Source organism: Sebastes fasciatus, chromosome 1 (assembly GCF_043250625.1).
Source record: "Sebastes fasciatus isolate fSebFas1 chromosome 1, fSebFas1.pri, whole genome shotgun sequence".
Taxonomy (NCBI): Eukaryota; Metazoa; Chordata; class Actinopteri; order Perciformes; family Sebastidae; genus Sebastes; species Sebastes fasciatus.
In genome coordinates, this window is record NC_133795.1 from 17870567 (window position 1) to 17891617 (window position 21051).

Below are 21051 nucleotides of genomic sequence, written 5' to 3' on the forward strand. Positions count from 1 at the left end.
TGAATACTGTAAGAACATTTTTTTTTCCAAACTCTTACTTTCATTATTGCTTATTTAAGAATGAATATTTAATTTTAAAGAGAAATACTTCAAAGTATGGGCAGTCAAAGTGACAAAAAACTACAATTACATTGTATAACATTACATCCCAGATCTTTTTTTTTTTTTGTCGGAGCATTTGATTTATTGATTGCTGTCGGGATGTAATGAGAATTTGAACTTACATAAGACATATATTTGAAGAAGACTACCGACCCTAGCTCTAACGTCATTAATCAAAAACAAATCATTCACAATATCCAGATCACAGAGCAATAATGGTTTTATTTGGATGCAGGGGTTTTAACATCCAGTCAGTGGTATGGTGTACATTACATCACAAGGTTTCAACCAACCAGACACTCATCAACAAACAGCATCACTAGACAAACAATTAAAGAGAAGGTAAACAGTGTGACAGCAACTCACACTCCGGTCCCCACAACACGACAGTCTGCTCGCTTTACTGTGATGTCCCTTTTCTATATTAACGCATTGTCTTCTCATGTCAGCAGACTAACAGTGTTACCCATTTCAGCATACATTCCAGGAAAGAAAATGTCTGTGTAACGTCACATGTAGGGAGAAGAAGAGCGCACCAAGTGCCTTATAACCTCTGCAAGAACAGGGTCCATATCAGTCCTGCTGTTTCCAACAATACTGCAAAGAGGGGAAGGAGCTAAATGACAAGTTACGGCTCAAACACAGCACAGGCAGTTCACACGGAAAATAAAAAAATGAGAGAAATATTCTGAGATGATTCTACTGAGCCTCACCAGTAGATCGCGTATACAGTAGTTTCTATATTCTTCAGCGATCACCCCAAAACACAGACGATGATGACTCTTCTGTAATTCATGAGAGGAATATCTTTATATTCCTTGTGGTGGTTTGACGGCTGAGTAGCAATAGAAAGTAAAGATTACAAATCAGTTCATAATAAACATAACAACTAATAGACAACATATTACAGTAAAAAAAGTAAATATAAAAGTCTAATAAAAATTGATGTTGTGCACAAAAGGCACTCAGAATTCCCACTCCACTTACACAAGTGTCTATAAATAAAACACAAAACAGTCTAGTTAAATATAATGATGATAGGTTCACCTTTTTGAAATTGTGTGCTTTCTTCGTATTTCAATATGCTTCTTTTTTTTTTGTAACATTATCTTCATAGATTTTAAACAGGTGCAAAACTGTAGCCGGGACAGACAAATAGAGCTATATGGATAAGCTTAATGATTGTAATATTATCTCCAGATCATAATGCCCTCGTAAAGGTGACGGTGTCCACTGGTTTGTCACAAGAAAAGGCAACACCAGCAGGAACCAGCAGAGTGCACTGTTTGACTTTAAATACTGTATTGCCTTTTTCTGGCTGTAGGAGCTCTCTGTTCTTAGGAATCCACTGACAACAAGCAAATATATTCAACTTCCATGTATCTCAGTACAGACTGACTGCGGTGTTGACAGTAGATTCTGGTTTACATGCTAATATTTGCTAATATTTAAGTTGATTTCACTCAATCAAGCATTGTTCTTTCATTTTTATTTTAGCAACTGCTACAAGCAGCTTCATCATTCCCAATCCCCATAAATAAATGTTAAGGCCCATTTCTTAAAGAAAAAAAAAAATCCAATATTGAATTAATTTGTGCGTTTTACCAAGGCAAGGCACCACATACAGCTATTGTTTAACTGACGCAGAATATGAGTCAGACATTACAGCGCAAAAACATGCAGAACAGAGCAGGCTCTTTGGGATGCGGGTAGTAACAAGGTCTCTGGACGAGAGCTGTCAGAATGACAAGAGGTACAGTAGATATAAACACTGACATGATCTCCATTTAAGTTCTCTTCCAATGAAAGAAATAAGTCTGCAGTCAGAGCGTGACTGTATCTATCAGCAAGGATGAGAAAAAGGCAGGAAGGAAGGAAACTGTGATAGCTGTGATAACAGTATGTCACAACATCTCAGGTTCCTCTGGGTGTGTATCGCATTTTACATTTGAAAGAGGAACTGTCAGAGGGGACTTTTTCCACGTATCTTATGCAATAATAAAATCACCAAAATTAGATTTGATGTAGCAACAGTTCAGAGAGTGAAAATGGGCGAAAACATAACGGAGGAAACATTTATTTATTCAGGCTTCGTTGTCCGTTCAACAGTTTTCCTACAGTACGATTACCAAAATGCATTCTAAGCACACGGCACAAGGTAAATGATTCGAACTCTATTTTACACAGTTATGTTTTATAGTTTACTGAAGATGATTAAAAGGTGATCTTTACTCTAAGTGCCATTCACAGCCAACCCTTTGCCTTTTTTGTATTAGCCTGTACAAGATTAACACTTAAAAAATTACTAGCTATATATTATGTACAAGGTTACCACAGGATTCCTACATTTAGTTGCATTAGTTAAGTCAAACCGTACATGATGGTGGAGGACTGATTAGTATGTCTCCGATTTCAGAGATAATCTTCATGCCAGGATGCTGTAATCTTTAGCTGTGAACGGGATGACTTCAGGTACAACATCTAGAGTACCACACATGGCAGGTTTAAAATATAACACTGTGAGATCCTCGTGTTTTACTTTGTCAAATATAACTTGATTTTTTTTTCAGGTTTCAAACTAATATCTTATGCTTACAATGACCCTATGAGAGAATCCCACATCATTACAACTCTCTCAATGTTGCAAATGTTTTCCTTATTTTCTCCAAACCCCGCATGCAGAACTATATAATGTCACTAAGTGGTTACTTTGCTGAACATCCACTGTATTATAGTACAAACAGAAAGAAGAAATGGCGACTTCAAGTAAGTGTGTATGTACAGCCATAAGGCCTGCGACCTAAATGGTAACCGGACATGGTTTATTATCCTGAATGTTTGTCCAGGTGAGGTGTTTCACGCACATCAGCAGGAGTGACTGAAACACCGGCTGGACAACGTGTGCTGGGTGGAACTAATACTAAAGGTCACACAAGTATTGCTTCACTTGCATTATCTCTGAAACGAGAACATGGCCACTGATCTATTTTGTTGTTGAGACTGAGGTAAAACTGAAATACATGTATTCTTCTACACATTCTCTTTTGTTAAATCAAGTTTCAAAGAGAGTTGAGCTTTACGCTATCACACCTCTACAGCTTCTTCCACCGCTTTATCACCATGGTAACATATTATAGGCTCGCTTCAAGAGCTTCCTGAATATATGAATTAAGTCAGGCAGAAAACAGAGAGGGGAAAAATATCCATATCTGCGTTTCACACATCAGAACTCATTTCCATAAGCTTTCCCCATCACGTAGGAAGCTTTCCAGCCTTCCCACCTACCAGATTCCACCTTTGCTACATGGTGCCAGACTTATCTCCAGCATCACTGCTGTTAGAAGCAGCAGCTGCACTGTTACTTGGAAACATCTTCTCGGTGGGCGTCACGGCGGGGCTGCCGACGCCTGAGGAGCTGGAGCTGCTCGAGCGGTGCTGGGTGGGAGGAGGGCGCAGCGGCCTCATGGGCGGGGGGCGCAGCTGAGCCCCGACCAGCCGGGCGGAGAGAGACGGTTTGAAGGTGGTCATCATCTCGGAGGTGGAGCTGCTGCTGCGGCGCATGGCGGCATCCGGGTCACGGATCATGATGGTGTGCAGAGGACTGCCAGGCTCGGAGCTGACCGGGTTCTTCATGGGCTCCAGGGTGTCCAGGACCACGTCTGGAGCCTGCTTAACGGTGTTCTGTCGCTCCAGCTCACGCAGCTCATGGAGCGCTGTGGTCATAGTCTTCTCTATGTCCTGGTCGAGGAGAGATGAAGATGAGGAGGACAGAACAATCAAAAATGACTGCCAGGTCAGTGAGACATGTAGCTAGAGCTGCAATGATTAATCGATTAGTTGTCAACCATTAAATTAATCGCCAACTATTTTGATAATCGATTAATCGGTTTGAGTCATTTCTTAAGAAAGAAGTCAAAATTCTCTGATTCCAGCTCCTCAAATGTGGATATTTTCTGTTTTTTTTTTACTCCTCTATGACAGTAAACTGAATATCTTTGAATTGTGGACAAAACAAGACATTTGAGGACGTCATCTTTGGCTTTGGGAAACACTGATTGCCATTTTTCACCATTTTTTAGACCAAAGAACTAATCGATTAATCAAGAAAATAATCTACAAATTAATTGACAATGATAATAATTGTTAGTTGCAGCCCTACATGTAGCATTTAAAAAAATGACACTTATACCCATGTGTTTGCAAGTATGCTTAAAATGATTCATGACCATATTCAAATAAAGACTGCACAGTGTAGGATGTTTTAGACTACACCCTTTTTTATGTTTCCTACATTTCGAAGCCCTTGGTTCTTCATTAATTTCTGCAAACTTGAAACTTGTTATGTTATGTAATCCATCATAGTATATTTCAAGTCTGCAATAACTTTTGTCAATGTTACATTATTGTTGCATGTGAATGTTTTATCATATCCTATGAAATCAAATGCAAAACAATGGGTGCCTGGAATGGTAATAAAACATTATATCTTCATTTCTAAAACACAGCAGCATGGTTCTCAAAATGGTTAGTTGAGATATTATAAGTATAAGTGATATGTGTGAAACTATAAACTATTATTGGGATACTTTATCAGTTAGAACTTTTTATTGATAACAGTTTTATGTAGATGAATATTTTTAAAATAATAATACATCCACGGAGCCTTTAGAAAGGTGCCGAATAAAAGTATGGCTTTTCCTGAAAAAAATTATTATGATTGTGAATTAATCATTTAAAAAATGTTGGCGGGTCCAAAATGAATGTTTTGTTTATCTCTGCGGAAGATATCTGACGTTTGGTTCCCACTTCTAACAAGGCTTGTGAGTCAATACTAAAACAACGTTGGTATCAGGTGGTATCTCTGGGTCGTCAGTTAGTGTGGAAAAAACGGATAAATGGCTGAGATTGACGGTAAGTGCCTGGCAACGGCTTGTTGTGAAGTAAATGCAATGGAACGGGGGAGGGAGAATGTGACATTTAGTTGCTCAGTGTTATCAATGTTATCAATGTTATCATAACGCCTTTAAAATGTGAGATTTTAGATGAACTGCAATATTGTTTTTTTCAACACACTCAGAAATGAAAATGTTGAAAATGCTTGTTTTCATTATACTGTATACCATTTTGAAATGACCCATCAGAAATCATCAGTTCGAGTCAAGTTAGTACACTCAGAACATTTGATGTTTTTTCTATTGTGTTTGGATCTAATGAATGATTGCAGCCATTAGCCGAACCTTCATTGCTCTTCAGCTTGTTATTCAGTTCCAGGCCTCTGTGTCCTTGAGGTGTGTCTGTCTCCCAGCTGCAGTCTGGCCCTGACATTTACTCCGGCTCCCAGCTGCTGCTCTCAGATTGACTGTTCTACCAAACCCTCCAAATCCTCTTATATGCTATAATTACATATTCTATATCCTGTCTGGTACTGAGACCACAGAGCCACCAAACAGACACATATAAACACATTACATCAAAAGTGACTCTATTTCTATCATTTTTGCACTATTTTCCCCCATCAGGTTTGCCTCTACCTGAACCGTACCTCAGCCAGAGCTTCAGCCTCCAGTGATTTGTGGTCCCCGAGGCTGCTGTGGCGAGTGGCCCCCGGCACCGGTCTCAGAGGGTGGCCTTCAGGATAGGCCTTCCTTTCTGGGTAGTTGATGCTTCCTGCACTGCCAAAGGTGCCAACTCGCCTCTTTTCTGGGCTCTCCATGCGTGCCTTGCTGATGGACACCTTGTGGGGGCTGCTGGGACAGGCTGCAGCCCGTGGCGGAGTGTCAGCCACTCTGGTTGGGCTGTGGGTGTCTGCGCCGCTCCGACGACGTGGGATGGCAGCTCCATCGGACCGTAGCCTCACCCTGCGGAGACGGATCAGATCGGACCAACAGTCAAACAGGAAAACTCCTCAATAGAGTAACAATAAAGGTGTTATTCTTAAGTGTATCCACCTCCCCATGACGCCTCCAAAGTTGTAATCAGGTGATGGTTCACATGGTGACGGGACATCATTTTTGGATGACCCCTTATCATCCAGCAGTGGTCCACTGCTCGCTTCACTATCCGCTTTCTGGCTGAGGTTATCTGAGAAGGCATCATCGCTGAAAGAGCAGAGGCATAAAATACACACATGAAGTACAAGTATACCTGCAGTACTTACGTTTTAAAGCAATATTCAGTGTAACTTTAAAACTGTTAAGTGTCATTTTTTCCGCTGCATTGATGATGATTTGAAATGAAAGTGAGAGAATTACAAGATAAACTGCGGTCACTCACAGATCTTGTACCACGATGTACTGATGTGGGATGAGGCCGTCCACACCGTTGTGGCGTCCCTCCCACCAGTCTTCAGACGCTCTGTGATACAGAAGCAGAGAGGCTCCCTTCTTGAAGGACAGCTCCCTGGGAGTGCGTCCCACGTAGTCAAACTTAGCGATGGCCTCGATCTGTTCGACCTCTGGAAACAAACATAGACATCAACAAAAAAAAATCAATTGCTTAATAGACCCCAACATGGCTATGATCAACAACATAATTTACAATCCTAGATCATATTCTGTACATATAGCACTAAAACAAACAATAAAACTAAATCCAAAAATACAATTTTGATTCAGTAATAATGTTATCTGCAAAAAGTTAAACTCCGAGTTCGTTTACATTGTAAATCCCTCAGACATACTACAGAGTAAAGCTGAAATATAACAAATGTGTGTGTGGAGAAATGACTTACCAATAATTATTGAATTTGTGATTGCATGACAAACAGCCACTACTGTTTTAACATGTTGTATGGGAAATAAACAAGTCTGATAAATCGAAATTTAAAAAGAAAACCTAGGGTACATTCCAAAATGCACACTTTTTCTTTTTACTTTTACTGTAACAGCCCTTACAAAGTACGTACCGGTGCATGCAGTATCCATACATTTGGGAAATACTGCATCTGCTGAGCAGAGGATTGTGAGTCAGAATAGCCAGTGTGGTAGTATGGGTATTAGAACGCACAGAATGTCTTGTCTGCAGTGTATTTCAACATTTAGCCAGCAGGGGTCAGTCAGAGTTAACTGTATGGTTAACAGCAATCAGCTCTTACCAAGAAAAAAACTGTTTTGCACACCTCTGATAGGTTTTATTTAAAGAAAAACATACCCGAGGGGTACAAGGATGTGAAAGAGGACACATGGGAGAAGTTTGCCTTCAGGGCTTTCTGCCAGAAAGGGTTTATTTTAACCCAAACCACAATCTTTTTCTAAACCAAACCAAGTAGGTTAAGTTGTTGCCTAAACCTAAGGAGATTTCTGGCAGAAAGCCCTGAAGGCAAACTTCTCCCGTGTGCCTGAAAGAGGACAGTCATAGTTGTGAAAGATAAAAAGCTGTTTTGTTCAAATTTGGTTTCAATTCCAAAGTATTGAAAATAGAAAAGGTACAGCATGGTTGCTTAGTTCTTAATCAGACACCAACTTGTTTTTCTTCCTTAAAAACTAAACTGCTGCCAGAGGACTCCGACTGAACCGGCTACAGAAACTACAGCACAACACCGGAGCCCATAATTGAGGCCAGCAGGAGCAGAACCTACAGCAGGCAATCAGCCTTTGTTGTCTATTTCAAGTAAGAGCAAAAAAAGAAAGAAAGGGTCAGCAGCACTCATTACAAACACAGCCAACAGCACGACTGAAGCTCAAAGATAGATAAGGTTACCTCAGTCTGACCTCACACACTCCACACACACTACACAGACCTGTCCACTGACTCTTCATATACGCCAGAGGAGATATTATTCTGTGTATTACCCGTGTTTTGGCTTTTGTGCCTGGCCCAGTTATGCATTCAAAGCTCAGAGGAGAATTGGGGAAATACTGCACAAAGGAGAAAGTCTCAGGAGAATTGCTGACTAACACTGAACAAAGAGCGAGCGGGGGGGGAGGAGAGAGGAGGGAGAGGGGGTAGAGAGCCTCTCACACACACAGAGAGAGAGACGGATCAAAGAGGCAATGCTGCATGCCAACACTGTTTACTCAACTTCAAACATCACATAAGCCTTTGCAATCGTAAGCTGTTGCAGCGCAAACCTCACTCACCTCTCAGTCAAAAGCACTTAATAAAAAAAGGTCAGTCTGTATGGCTTTCTTATCCACAAAGAAAATCATATCGCATATTCTCATGTGAAATCCATATGATACTACTTGCCAAGATGTGAACTTCTCTTTTGATTTTCAATATTTTGTATGCTAAGTTAATTTAAAATGAAGTCTTAACGTATGCTGTAGTATTAGAGAATAAAATGGTAACATCTTAACTTAGCACACAGGCAAGACACACAGTTCACATGGATGCTAACACTAGATACAATAAATCATGAAAAATGGCCTGAATGCAAAAACAGGTCAGCATACTAACATGCTCACCATTAGAGCTGCAACGATTAGTCGATTAATTGATTAGTTGTCAACTATTAAATTAATCACCAACTATTTTGATAATCGATAATTTTTTAAGAAAAAAGAAAAGTCTTAAATTCTCTGATTCCAGCTTCTTAAACGGACTATTTGTAACTTTCAGAAATGCTTGTTAACAGCGACACCTGTGGCCGTGAAATCAACGAAAGTCAGCGTCGGGCTTGCGCTTGCTCGCTCTAAATATACCTGAACGAGCATCGCTCAAAACAGTGAGGCGACACACGTCAGCTAAAACCACAATATCACTCTATATTTCAGCTGCTTGGCAGTAATGTTAGCTGACCAGACGAAAGTCTCTCCATGAATCACTGCTGATCCTAGTGTTGGCTTTTCCTGCCTAAGTGCAGGCTGAAGCAGCGGGGCTCTGCAGCATGTCTCTCTGCTCTCTCCGCCCACAGCCAGAGAGAGCAGAGGAGACACCGGCACCCGGTCGGTAACGAAAGGGTAACGTAACTCTCTGAAGAGCTCCGTCACTTCACAAGACACGGGAAACCTCTGTTGGTCTGGAGGAACTGTAGCATCTATTTCTGCACAAACGTCCCCTGTGCATTCACTAGATATTCTCAGAGCTAAACTAACTCTTCTGCAGTGTGTAGTGAGCGCGCGTTCACATCTAGAGGTGGAGGACGCGCGCGCTGTCTGAGTGAAGGAGAGCAGGCAGCGGAGACGAGGCTCCGGCCACACGCGAGCGCGCATATGCGAACGCGCATGTGTGCCGACCCGCTACATTTATACGCTTAAAAAGTTACAAACAGTCCCTTTAAATGTGAACACTTTCTGGTTTCTTTACTCCTCTATGACAGTAAACTGAATATCTTTGACTTGTGGACAAAACAAGACATTTTACGACATCATCTTGGGCTTTGGGAAATATTTTTCACCATTTTCTGACATTTTATATATACCAAACAACTAATCGATTAATCAAGAAAATAATCAACGGATTAATCGACAATGAAAATAATCGTTAACTGCAGCCTTACTCAAAATAACATTATTAACTTGCTGATGTTTAGCAGGTATGTGTTATATTCACCATCTTTAACCATTGCTAATTAGCACTAAACACAAAATACAGCTACAGAGACTGATGGCTATGGTATTAGGTTTTGGTCATAAAAGTAATGGTGAAATTAAAAAAATGGCGCTAGAAGAAAAGTCAGGGAATCACCAAAGTTTTTACAATTCATCCTGAGGGGAACATGAATATATGTACCAACTTTCATGGGAATCCATACAATTGTTGTCAGGATATTTCACTCAAAACCACAAATGTCAACATGCTGGTGGCGCTAGAGGTAAAGTCAAAGGATGACCAAAGTCAGTTCATCCTCTGGGCAACATGAATGTCTGAACCAAATGTCATGGCAATCTATGACCAATAGACCAATGCTGCCATCCCTGGGGACATACCTGGGTAATAACAAAACCCCTTCATAAAGAAATGATGAAAATGACTACTAGAGTGTGATATACTGACCTTCATCACTGGTGTGTGGTTCAGTTCCATTGTCAGCCTCGTCAATAGTTCCTGGTTCACTGTGTGGGCTGTCACTGTGGGAGCAAAGGGAAAGTGAAACGTCCCCGCTATATGCTGTAGATGTGACAAATATTTGTTTTATGAACACAAAATAAAATAAGACAGACTTTCATCTTTAAGGGTAACTTTGGTATTTTTCAACATGGGCCCTATTTCACCATGTTTTTGTGTCTGACTACTGGGGACAACAATTTCTGAAACTGGTCCAGTATTGAGGGAGAGCGCTGTAAACGGCAGCTGCTCACAGGCTGCAATATGGTGCTATTGGAGCAAACTGACATCGTCATTTACATCCACTAAAAGTGCTTGTTTTTGCCATGAAAGACTGATTGTTATCATGAGTGTCTGACATTATGGAAAGAGTCTCGCTCAAGGAGAAGTCTCGTTCTGAAATCTGACGAGGTGACGTGTTGCTGGAAGACAACGCTGGAATAAATCCATGGTGGAAACGCGAGTGTCAGCCGGGCAGTTTGTTGTGTTGGAGTACAGAAAGCGTAGCTTAGTGTTATCTAAAAGATTTTCAATGTCATGGCTGAATATTTAGATGATTTCAACAATGTAGATGAGGTCTTTGAATTCGATGGCCGCCTGTCTTTATTTGACCTTTTATTTCTCTGTAGAGTCATTTCCATAATGTTGTCAGACACTTATATTAACAATCTGAGCCTGTCAGTGGCAGAAACAAGCACTTATAGTGAACATAACGTTACACTGACGCTGCTCACTTGCCCTCGCATCTCGTTTCACGGCTGCTGGTTACAGCGTTCTCCCTCATACTGGACCAATTTCAGATATTGTTGTCCCCATTAGTCACTTGGACACAAAAACATGGGAAAACAGGGTTGCAAAAATACCAAAGTTACCCTTTAAACTCCAAAAACAACTGTAGTCTCAACATAATTGTACTTTGCTCACAAGTTCACCATCAACACTCACCAGTACTCCTCCCCCCCACTCATGCACTTTTCGTACACTGGGCCGTCCAGCTCACGTTGATTGGGAAAGATGAGTTCGTTGTGGGCGATAATGGTCTTGATGACCTCGTTAACATGTACCTGGCACAATACAGGATCCTGTCCGTCTGGGATGGGCATCAGGGTTGGACCAAAGCAGATTGCCAAATTGTACGGATCCATCATGTTCTCGTCACTGTACTGGGAGAGACTGATGGACGGGACAGGGGAGCATTGTATGTTTAATGAAGTAGGCAACCGTTAACGTCCGATAACTCTGTCTGTATTAAAAGATCATTCGAATTGGGAGTGATAAGGCTACATTTCTGTTTTGTATTTTTTGTGCTTGGGCTACCTTTTTGTTTACTTTTGGATTATAGATTATGTCATAAATCATTAGACTGGTTATTACATTGCTAAATCTGCAGTAACAGATTGTTTTGGCCACTTGGGGAACAGTGGAAACAGTCAGAGTCTGGCTTCAACTGAATTCAGTTTTGACACACAGTATTACATGCTACATTGCACAGCTTAGTTAGACATTTGCCTAAAAAGCACTCTGATCAGCCAACCCCTTAAAGAAATCGACTTAGCCAGCACATGCCACAGCCCACTCTGGGTAACCAAATCATTCAGCGCTGCAAGAGGAAGTCATAATCAGTCCTTGCACATTATCAACAAGCTGAGGCTGAGCAGTAAAACCACAGCTGGAACTGCTCCAACAATGAAGTATAGCAGAGCAGAGTAAAACCTGGGGTATGAAATCAAACTCTTTGTTCTGCAGGCAAACCCAGTAAAAGGAGCATTAATAACGTCCATTATAAGAGGACAGGTATACTGCTTCAGCGAGGCATGAGTTTCCGAGCCCATAAATAACTCCTAAAACACTGCAGACAGATGTAGCAATAAATAGCAGGTGCTTTTTTTTCCCCCCCCGATATATTTTTGGATCATGTCTTTTCACCTGACTATAACTATTCTGTGTGTGTGTTCAACATGGAGTTTCCCAAATAACAGAATTAAATTTACATATAAGTAAAGTTTGAGATTCAATTACATCACTGATGTGTACAGCACATGCTCGTCGGTATACACCAGGACCTGTGGCTTAACATGTAGTGTGAATCAGTGTGAACTCACTGATTGAGAAAAGCAAAAAGGTATCTCATGACGATTATGATGGTGCGAGAAAGAGTCACAGTGATCTGCTGGATGTGATGCGCTCTCTCAGCTCCAGATTCCAGCTCTGAAACACGAAGGACATAGAGATAGAGAAGTGGAATAAACAGTGGTTTACACCGCAATAAATGAGACAAATATCACTTTTGAACTTTTATATATGTGGGCACCAAGCATTTAACAACACTGTCCACTGAAATATGATATATATATATATATATACCAGACCCTAGCAAGGAGATATGATCAAAGTGAGCAAACGCAGAAGGCAGAGGAGGATTCTGAAAACTGTTATTTGACACTTTTAATAGATGCCCCCTCTTGCCTTTCACCAGACCCCTGAGGCACATTGAGTGATCAAACTATTACTGTAGAAACAGCGGGGAGATGATTCTGTGGTGAACTCGCACACGGCAGACTGATGTGGCCCACGCTCTCCTCTGTCTACTGGCTTTCTGTTAAATATCAGGCAGAGAGAGCCCCGGTGTTGTGATTGCTTCCATGTGCTGCGCTGCATGCTTTTCTCGTCTTCAGTACTGTAAAGCTGAGCTTCTAAGACACCGCAAGGTGTGTTTTCTCTTTTCGATTTGAATATCGTCGGTTGTGCTTGACTCACTGATGGTAGAGATGAAGTCCAGGAAGCGCTCCTTTGGGAAGATCGGGTTCTCCAGTCCTCTGAAGTACAGCTTCAGCACCCCCGCCACTGAGTTGATATCGTGGTCATTCTGGTCATCGACCAAGGGATCTTCACCTGATTATGAAAAATATGTGTACTTTCAGTGGTGACATTTGATGGGTTTATCAAGTGTTTGTGACATGAAAAGGGGGGGATATAACTGCATCTGTCTTTGACTAACCTCTCTCAAATGAGTTCTTAATATCGTTGACTTCCACCTGTGATCCCGGCACGCGGAATATGCCTTGCTGCTGCAAGCCTGAAAGAAATACAAGCCAGAATTCAGAGATTGAGATTTACGCTAGCTAGCCACCATTATCTCCAAACCCCAGTGCCAGCTTCGTGAAAGCCCATTGGAAACACATAACACAGAGCAGGAAATGTAATCTAGTCATAAAGGGAGATGCGTATTTTTCCGTGAGAGGGCCCCTCGGTGAGGCTGCAGCATATGGTTTCAGTTAGAGGGCTCCTAATCAGTTTTCTGGAGGTTTCATTAGGTCCAGATCCAGAGGAAAGGCCTGCAGGCTACAGCAATGAGCTGAAGACAGATGTGAAGGTAGACAGGGAGGGGTTATAAAGAGGGTTGGGGTGTGGGGGGTGGGGGCTGGCTCAACTGACTAAACCAAGACCAATGGGACTTTCAAAACTCTCTGTGTGTGATCTATTGTTATAAGCTTGTCAAATCACTGGCAGAGCAGAGCGGGTCAGTCTCTGTACCTGCGGCTATTTGTGGAAATAGATTGCCTCGTCCAATAGCTGCTGTCACTTCTTATGAGGCTGAAGGAGTTTTCAAAAGGACTTCATAGTTTGCTTTCTTTTTCTGCCCTTTCACTCAGAAGTGGTCGTCACGGCAACGTGATGTGAGACTCACCGTATAGATTGATGTATCTGATACAGCTTTCCACAACAAGTGGGATTGGTTGACCTGAATCCTGAAATGAAATGGTGTGAAAAATAAATAAATACAGACAAGGCAAGACTATATACGGTGTATATATATATATATATATATATATATATACGGTGTATATATATATATATATATATATATATATATATATATACCATATATATATATATATACACCATATATAAAAGAAGACATCATTAAAAGAGTAAGTAATATATAGACCATTTCAAAGGAATTGCATTGCTAGGCAACAGCTGGGCTCCATGTTTACCTCCTGTCGGCTTGGCTGCGTCCAAAATCTCATACTATGCACTACATACCCAATATGTGGGTGAATAAACAGTACGGCTATGTTCCAAATTGCATACTTTTTATTTTTACTTTTAGTACATACTGCAGCTGCCCTTATAAAGTACGTGCTGTTGCATGCAGTATGCATATAATTAGGACATACTGTACTACTTCGTTATAACATTGTGCCTTGAACTTTGATCCTCTTCTGCTGTGCAGAGGATTGTGGGTAAGAATAGCCAGGAAAGCATGCTGGCTTGCATACTGCAAAATGCGACCAGATGTTGTAGGACATTATTTTTGGCTTACTGCATTTGACATACTATGTATTGGGACATACTAAATCTTTTTTGGCATACTAAATCGTAGGGTAGTAAGGGTATTGGAAGGCACAGTATGTATCTTTTTGGACGCACTGAGCAGTACTTGACGTCGTCACTTCCTGAGAACCTCCTTGCTGGTTGGAGACGTGTAACCATGGTAACTCATACCTAAATTAATTCAAAATATATATTACGCATAGCAAAGTGACAGTTACTTACAGTTAAATTGAAGCGTTGTTGATGTTACAGAGCTGTCCGTAAACTTGCTATGATCGTTGTCGTCACTACCATATTGCATTGTGGGAAATTTATGTCACCCTACTGTCCAGCGTTACATACTGTAATATTTCACCGGAAATTGTATGCAATTTGTGAACTACTGGTTTGATACTAAAGTTTCGGACAAACTAAAATATCTCACATAGTGTTTTAGTGTACTAAATAGCATGTTAGTATGGACTTTCGGACGCAATCCTTATGTCATTCACATACACTGCAACAGGAAATAAACTGGTTTACAACTGTGAAATGGTCTATAGTATTTCGTGTAACTTTCAGTAACAGCAACATTAACTATACAATGTCTTAATAAATCCATCCATCTGCAACCGCTTATCCCGTTAGGGGTCGCGGGGGGGGGCTGGAGCCGATCCCAGCTGACATTGGGCGAAGGCAGGGTACACCCTGGACAGGTCGCCAGTCCATCGCAGGATGTCTTAATAAATGAATAAATTAAACATCCAATATTCTCTTAATAAAATTAATAAAAGTCTCTTAAAGAATTATAGCATACAGTAAAAATATAGACTCCCCCGTTCTAGTTCATATTAATTAAATATATGCAAGACAGGAGAAGTCTAATGCTCCATTTCATCACAAACCTAATGCCTCGTAAACATCCTGATGCCTCATAAACATTTTATTAAGCAAATCTCATGAGCAGTATAAAACAAACAAAAGCATCTATATTACAAGCAACTGTTATTAACAGCCTGACGTAGCAAAAGCAGCATGCAAGTGTAGCCCGAGCAGCAGCCTGTAAACTTCTACTATCTAAAAGTTTTAGTGCCCTTGTGCCCTGACCTACACGCTCCAACAACAGAGGTACCTGAATGCGGGTACGGGCATTCCTTCTTCCTCTGGGACAGAAAGCCGCAAAGCACAGAGTAGCAGAGGAAGAGAGGGCAGAGAAGCACAAAGTTAGAAAAGCTCAGATGACGAATGACCCGTCTGGAGGTTAAAGAAGGCTAAGCACAGGGACTGGCGACAGGAAAGCTACAGAGATGCAGTAAAGGGTTGTGTGCAGTGAGGGGACAAAGCAGATCCACTGCTGTCTCCTGCCTCTCAGTTGTCTAAAGAGTGGATTTAGAAATAAAGCCAGAGATGGTAAATTGTTCTGGAGGGGAATAAAGAGACAGCTGACTGCCGCTCTGTCTGCACCGGCAGAACCGCAGAAGGGAGGAGGAGGATTAGAGGTTAAACAGAGGCGTTATATCAGGCGATATCAGAGGGAGGAACAGGAGGCCAAAGTGAGGAAGAGAATGAGAGCGAAGGCTCTAGCTGCCTTCCTCCTGCTCCACAGGGGCCGCTCAGTCATACACCACCACCAGAGGTACCTTGATGAAGGTCTCCATATTGCCGTTAAACAGCTTATGGTTATACACGGAGCGTGGCCTAGGCTTCCGCATTTTCTGTGGTTTAGGGGGAAGGGTGGGGGGCCTGTGAAGTGATGGACAAAAGGTACAAAAACACCAGATTCTGTGAGAACTGTAGAACCAAACATGGAGGTTCAAAAGCAGGTATGTAAAAACACAGAGCAGTAAAAAAAAACATCTGTTTAAGTAAAGTAATGGAAAAAGAGAAGCATCTTTTAAGAGTTGAGAAAAACCCAAAGTGAGGTGTTTCTTTAAAGAGGTCTTTTATCACTTACGCCTGATAATAGTCGGCCGTTTAATTATTGCTGAGGGGTTGTACCAAACTCTAGGTGTGCATCTTCAGTAAAACACTTCTTGACTTACTAACGACGCAGCACAGATTAATGAGCATTATTACCAAGGCCAATAAAAACACCTGCCAATTGATATGTCATGTTGTCAGACTGAAAAGTTCAGCATTAAACTAGCAATCCAAACATATCACATATTAACACATGTTGGAACATACATGATTCCTCACTGAAAATACAATTACATGTTTCCTATGTCACTCTATCAACCCATTTGTGCCCACAACTGAAATTTGTAATTTGGTGGAAGTGTTCTCTGGGCTTAAGCACAAATGTGAAGACATTTTCAAAATCGGTCAAACCGTTTGGCTGAAAAGTGAGTTTCTCTTATCATACTATATCTAGGATTTGAGCACATGATGGGACTACTGTTCTTGCAAAAGACTCCTTCATATTTTCAGAACAGTAGTGCCATATGCCCAAATATTAGATATAGTATGATAAGAAAATGTCTGTATCTCAGAAATTACCAGGAGCACAGTCAAGTATTTGGTATCTATGACCTCATAACAAGTTGAATATCAAAGATATGCACACATATGTAGAGTGTAAAAAATATTATATATGGAAAACATTTAATAGACACAATGTTAGCGTTTTTCTTAATTTTTCAAATCTCCAGACTTTGACTATTAATACCAGTGTGTTTTTTCATGTGATCACTGTCAGATTGTCACACTGTTAGATACTGTTGGACTTTTGACCAATCAGAACAAATGTTGTGTCATTTTTCCTTATCATACTAAATATAGTCTTTGGGCACAAATAATATAATAACACATCAGAATGCAAAAATATGCTGTACCATTTTATCCAACATTATAAATTCATGCATCTATATGTAAAGCGAGGTGTAGCTAAAAGTTATTTTAATATTTATCAAATAGTTGGCGATTAATTTAATAGTTCACAACTAATCAATTAATTGATTAATCGTTGTAGCTCTGATGTCTATATAGCATACTAAGCATGGTCTTTGTTTAGACACTGCTCGTCATTCATTGACTGTAACGTTGCTAGGCAACGCAGTCAAATACAATTAATATATAATAGACAAAATTCAATTATTCAAATATATATATGTTTCTGTTTGGGTGTTCAAGGATCAACTGACATGCTTTTGTCTCCTTTTCTCTTAAATATTCTAACGATCTGGAAAGATAATTTAAGCAGATGTTTCATGGCTGAAAGGAGATCATACCTTGTAGTTCCACACTCAGCTCTTTCCCCTGTGGAAAAAAAAACAAGAGGGACATGTTATGTCTTTGTGGTACATTTTATACAGACTCCGGTGTCCGCCGTCACTGAAGGGTTTGATGAGACACAACATGACTATTGAGAGGGAGATGAATGGAGCAGTGCTAACACCATTCATCGGACAAAGCTATTGAGCAGTCGTCGCTGAAACCACAGGGGACCCGGAGGACCCTGTGGGGTTATAGGCCTCCTCGCAGAGCAGAGAAAAGGGGGGGTGGAGTGCAGTGTGTATATTATGTTGGGGATGTCTGTGCTGGTTCACTGAGCCTTTTGTTATGTGTTTCCAACAACACATGCACATGTTATAGGCAGAAAACACAGTCTGCAAAGTCATCATTAAGCCCAGCTACACTGGTTTGGACTAAGAATACATCAAAGTTAATGTTTCTACTGATAACAGTACATCCTTAGTCTGTTAATTCAAATATGACCCAGCTTTTCTTTATGAACAGAGAGATGTTCTTTGTCTGCCAGTGACTGGATTATCAACTGGAAGGCTGTCAATGTACAAAAAAAGCATTCCAACATTATTTCTTTGCTCCATCTAACAATGGACAGTGAGAGCAAAGGCTAACCCATTTCTCAACACATCATTCTGGCAGATGGGACGGGGCTCTGGAGCATTCATGTGAAGAAACAACAGCACATTTCCCAGACGCGTTCCTCTGAGTGATAGCCTCTGTCTACCTCTGACCAACCAACCTCAAAATTACAGTTTCTCAAGCATGAGCAAAATAATTTCATAAGAAAAAGTGCCTCAATGATAGAGAGATATGTATTATAGGAACATAAAAGGAGACGAGTACAAATCCGATTCACTGAACAAGGGAATTGGTGACTCCTTATCTGGGAAACAAGGGCTGGCAGATATCCTAGCACCATCTTGTCTGGTGACAGTGCTCGACATTATGTTTTTATTAATACATGCAGCAAGATGTAAACACCATGTGGCACTCACCAGTCTCATCGTGTTCCCTCTGTCATGCTCACAAACAACCACATACATACACAAACACGCTATTTTTGGGGCGTTAGGCAACGAGCTAATGAGCACGACGCAGCCCTGATTGATCATCTGAATAATTAAACATGGGTGGTACCTGGAGGCGCCATATGTCCGTGTTCGTGCACTCTCTCGGCTGCTCCACCGTGGACATACAAACAGATCTGATACGAACTATAATGTGAGTGTTTATGAGAGCAAAAGCCTGGAGCTGGTAGTTTGCCACAGAGGGAATCACAAGAACGTTTTTGGATGACAGAGCAAAATCAATTATTAAAGTAAAGACTTGAATGAATGAATGATTCCAAGGTGTGAAATGTGGAGATATTCATTTGTGTTACGAGGCCTCAGCTGTGTGTGCCTGATGCCCTTTGCTATGAGGTTGAACCCCTGATGCAGGAGCAGCTGCGGAAACGGGCCTGGGTCTGATCCTGCTGATTGATTGGGCGCAAACTGTTCACGGCTGAGGTGACAAGGGGACCCTTGGGGGAGGGAGGGGCTGAGGGAAGCCTTTCTCTTACAGCCTGGAAATGGAAATCCTCTCTGTGGCTTCACCATACAGAGACTAACCGGATACCGCTTTAACCAATGGAGATAAGTAAGAGGAATGGATACCTCAAAGTAGACGTGATCTGCTTTTGGTGTGATAGTTTTCCATTTGAAAATCAGCTTTCATTTCCTCTTTCCTTCTTGCTTCCCTAAAATTTTTTGTCTTTTTAGCCTCCTATGCTGCTTATTAGATAAGAACTGCACCACTATAACCAGTGGGTAACTCCGGGGTCTGAAAAGTGAAGCCAATGTGGAAGTGCCTTAAACTTGCATTCTTTCTGATAGCCAGCAGGGGGCGACTCCTCTGGTTGCAAAAAGAAGTCTGATTGTATAGAAGTCTATGAGAAAATGAGCCTACTTCTCACTTGATTTATTACCTCAGTAAACATTGTAAACATGAGTTTATGGTCTCAATCGCTAGTTTCAAGTCTTCAATACAGCATGATGTTCATTTAGTAAATTATGGTCCCATTTAGAGTCAAATAGACTATAAAGCAAGGGATGCTTTAGGGCGCGGCTACCTTGTGATTGTCCGGTCTGGGAGTTGTCCATGTTTTCGTCTTACAACTTTAACCCTTTCACAATGTGTTTTCAGTTCATGAAAGTTAATTATAATCTTTTTGGTCACCTAAAAGTGTCTTACACCTCTTCCTAACATACAGTAAGCGAGCGAACTCTGGCAAATGGGGCGCAAAAAATAGTCTAGATATACCACAAGCGATGTCACTCTCAATTACATAGAGAGCACAATGTTGATTAACTGCTAGCGTCAATTTTGACCAGTAAAAATAGGTTAGAGGTGCGCAAAACTTTACATAAATAGAGCCAGGGCAAGCGATTTTTCAAACAAGCGACGCAACGCTTTACCTGTTTGCTGACACACGGAGCAGGTTAGGACATCTTCATTGGAAAAAACAGAAACAATCGCATGTTCGCTCGTTCGTTCGTTCGCATCGCATCCAGTTAGGAAGAGGTGTTATTCAGCGTTCGGTTGTAGTTAGCTCCACCCTCTCATGCCACTTGTGGTTGCAAAAGACCAAGATGGCGACGGGCAAAATGCCAAACTCAAGGCTTTAAAACAGCAGTCAACAAGCCAATGGGTGATGTAACGGTGACTACATCCACTTCTTATATATAGTCATGACTATAACCCTGAAGGCGGTGATTTTACAGAGCTGTGGCGGGACTCTGTGGGTCATAGATGAAGACAGACGAAGAGAATAGACTCCTTACCTTCGCCCAGTGTCTGCTTCAGTAAGTCATGCTTGGCCTGCAGCTTAATGATGAGGTTACTGCCATTCAGGTACTCCTTGAATTTCTACACAGAGAGACGAAGGCAACAATGAGCGAGCAGCAGCAGCACTAATCCAGTGTAACATGAGCCCAGTCAAACAATTCAGCGTGGCTCAAATCAGCATAAATTCAATCTGTTCTAGTTTTAATTTAATTTCTATTTTCAGGGCATGTGGAAATGATGAGTGATGGCTTGATTTTGCAAAGCTGGAGTTCATAGCAGGCCGGTACAGTTTGGAAGGGTAGACAGATCATAATTTGACATGAACTCACTGAAAAGTAGAACATTTCCGTCTCCTGTTGGTTGGACCTCCTCTTGGCTACATTCAGCTTGCTCATGTAGGACTCGGAGGCCACGGACTTAATGGACTCAGTGGAGCGGCTGTGTTGGAAGGCATCCGACACGTCAAAGTCCTCTACCGTCAGCATGTCCTGCAGCGTTTGCATGGTTGCATCCAAGGTCTTTCTCACCTGCACAGATGGGGGGGGAGATAAAAAAGGAAAGATGACAAAT

At 41.3% G+C, this 21051-nt stretch overlaps 1 protein-coding gene across 5 annotated transcripts in view; it reads right to left on the reverse strand.

Annotated features, from left to right (window-relative positions):
* Positions 1-304: 304 nt before the first annotated feature.
* srgap3 (SLIT-ROBO Rho GTPase activating protein 3) overlaps positions 305-21051 on the reverse strand; it is a 75826-nt gene continuing 55079 nt past the window's right edge. For 2 of the 5 annotated variants that reach the window (XM_074634460.1, XM_074634417.1), the window contains 15 exons: positions 20811-21008; positions 20478-20562; positions 17637-17664; positions 16047-16149; positions 13778-13838; positions 13088-13165; positions 12847-12981; positions 12192-12297; positions 11035-11262; positions 10039-10112; positions 7007-7045; positions 6376-6556; positions 6051-6200; positions 5645-5960; positions 305-3840 (listed from right to left, as the gene is read on the reverse strand). In XM_074634460.1, coding sequence (XP_074490561.1) covers positions 3403-3840; positions 5645-5960; positions 6051-6200; positions 6376-6556; positions 7007-7045; positions 10039-10112; positions 11035-11262; positions 12192-12297; positions 12847-12981; positions 13088-13165; positions 13778-13838; positions 16047-16149; positions 17637-17664; positions 20478-20562; positions 20811-21008 — 2220 coding nt within the window. In that variant the 3' untranslated portion in view covers positions 305-3402. Of the gene's footprint in view, positions 3841-5644; positions 5961-6050; positions 6201-6375; positions 6557-7006; positions 7046-10038; positions 10113-11034; positions 11263-12191; positions 12298-12846; positions 12982-13087; positions 13166-13777; positions 13839-15538; positions 15570-16046; positions 16150-17636; positions 17665-20477; positions 20563-20810; positions 21009-21051 lie in introns of all 5 variants that reach the window. The other 3 variants (XM_074634439.1, XM_074634428.1, XM_074634450.1) reach the window with 3 other exon arrangements.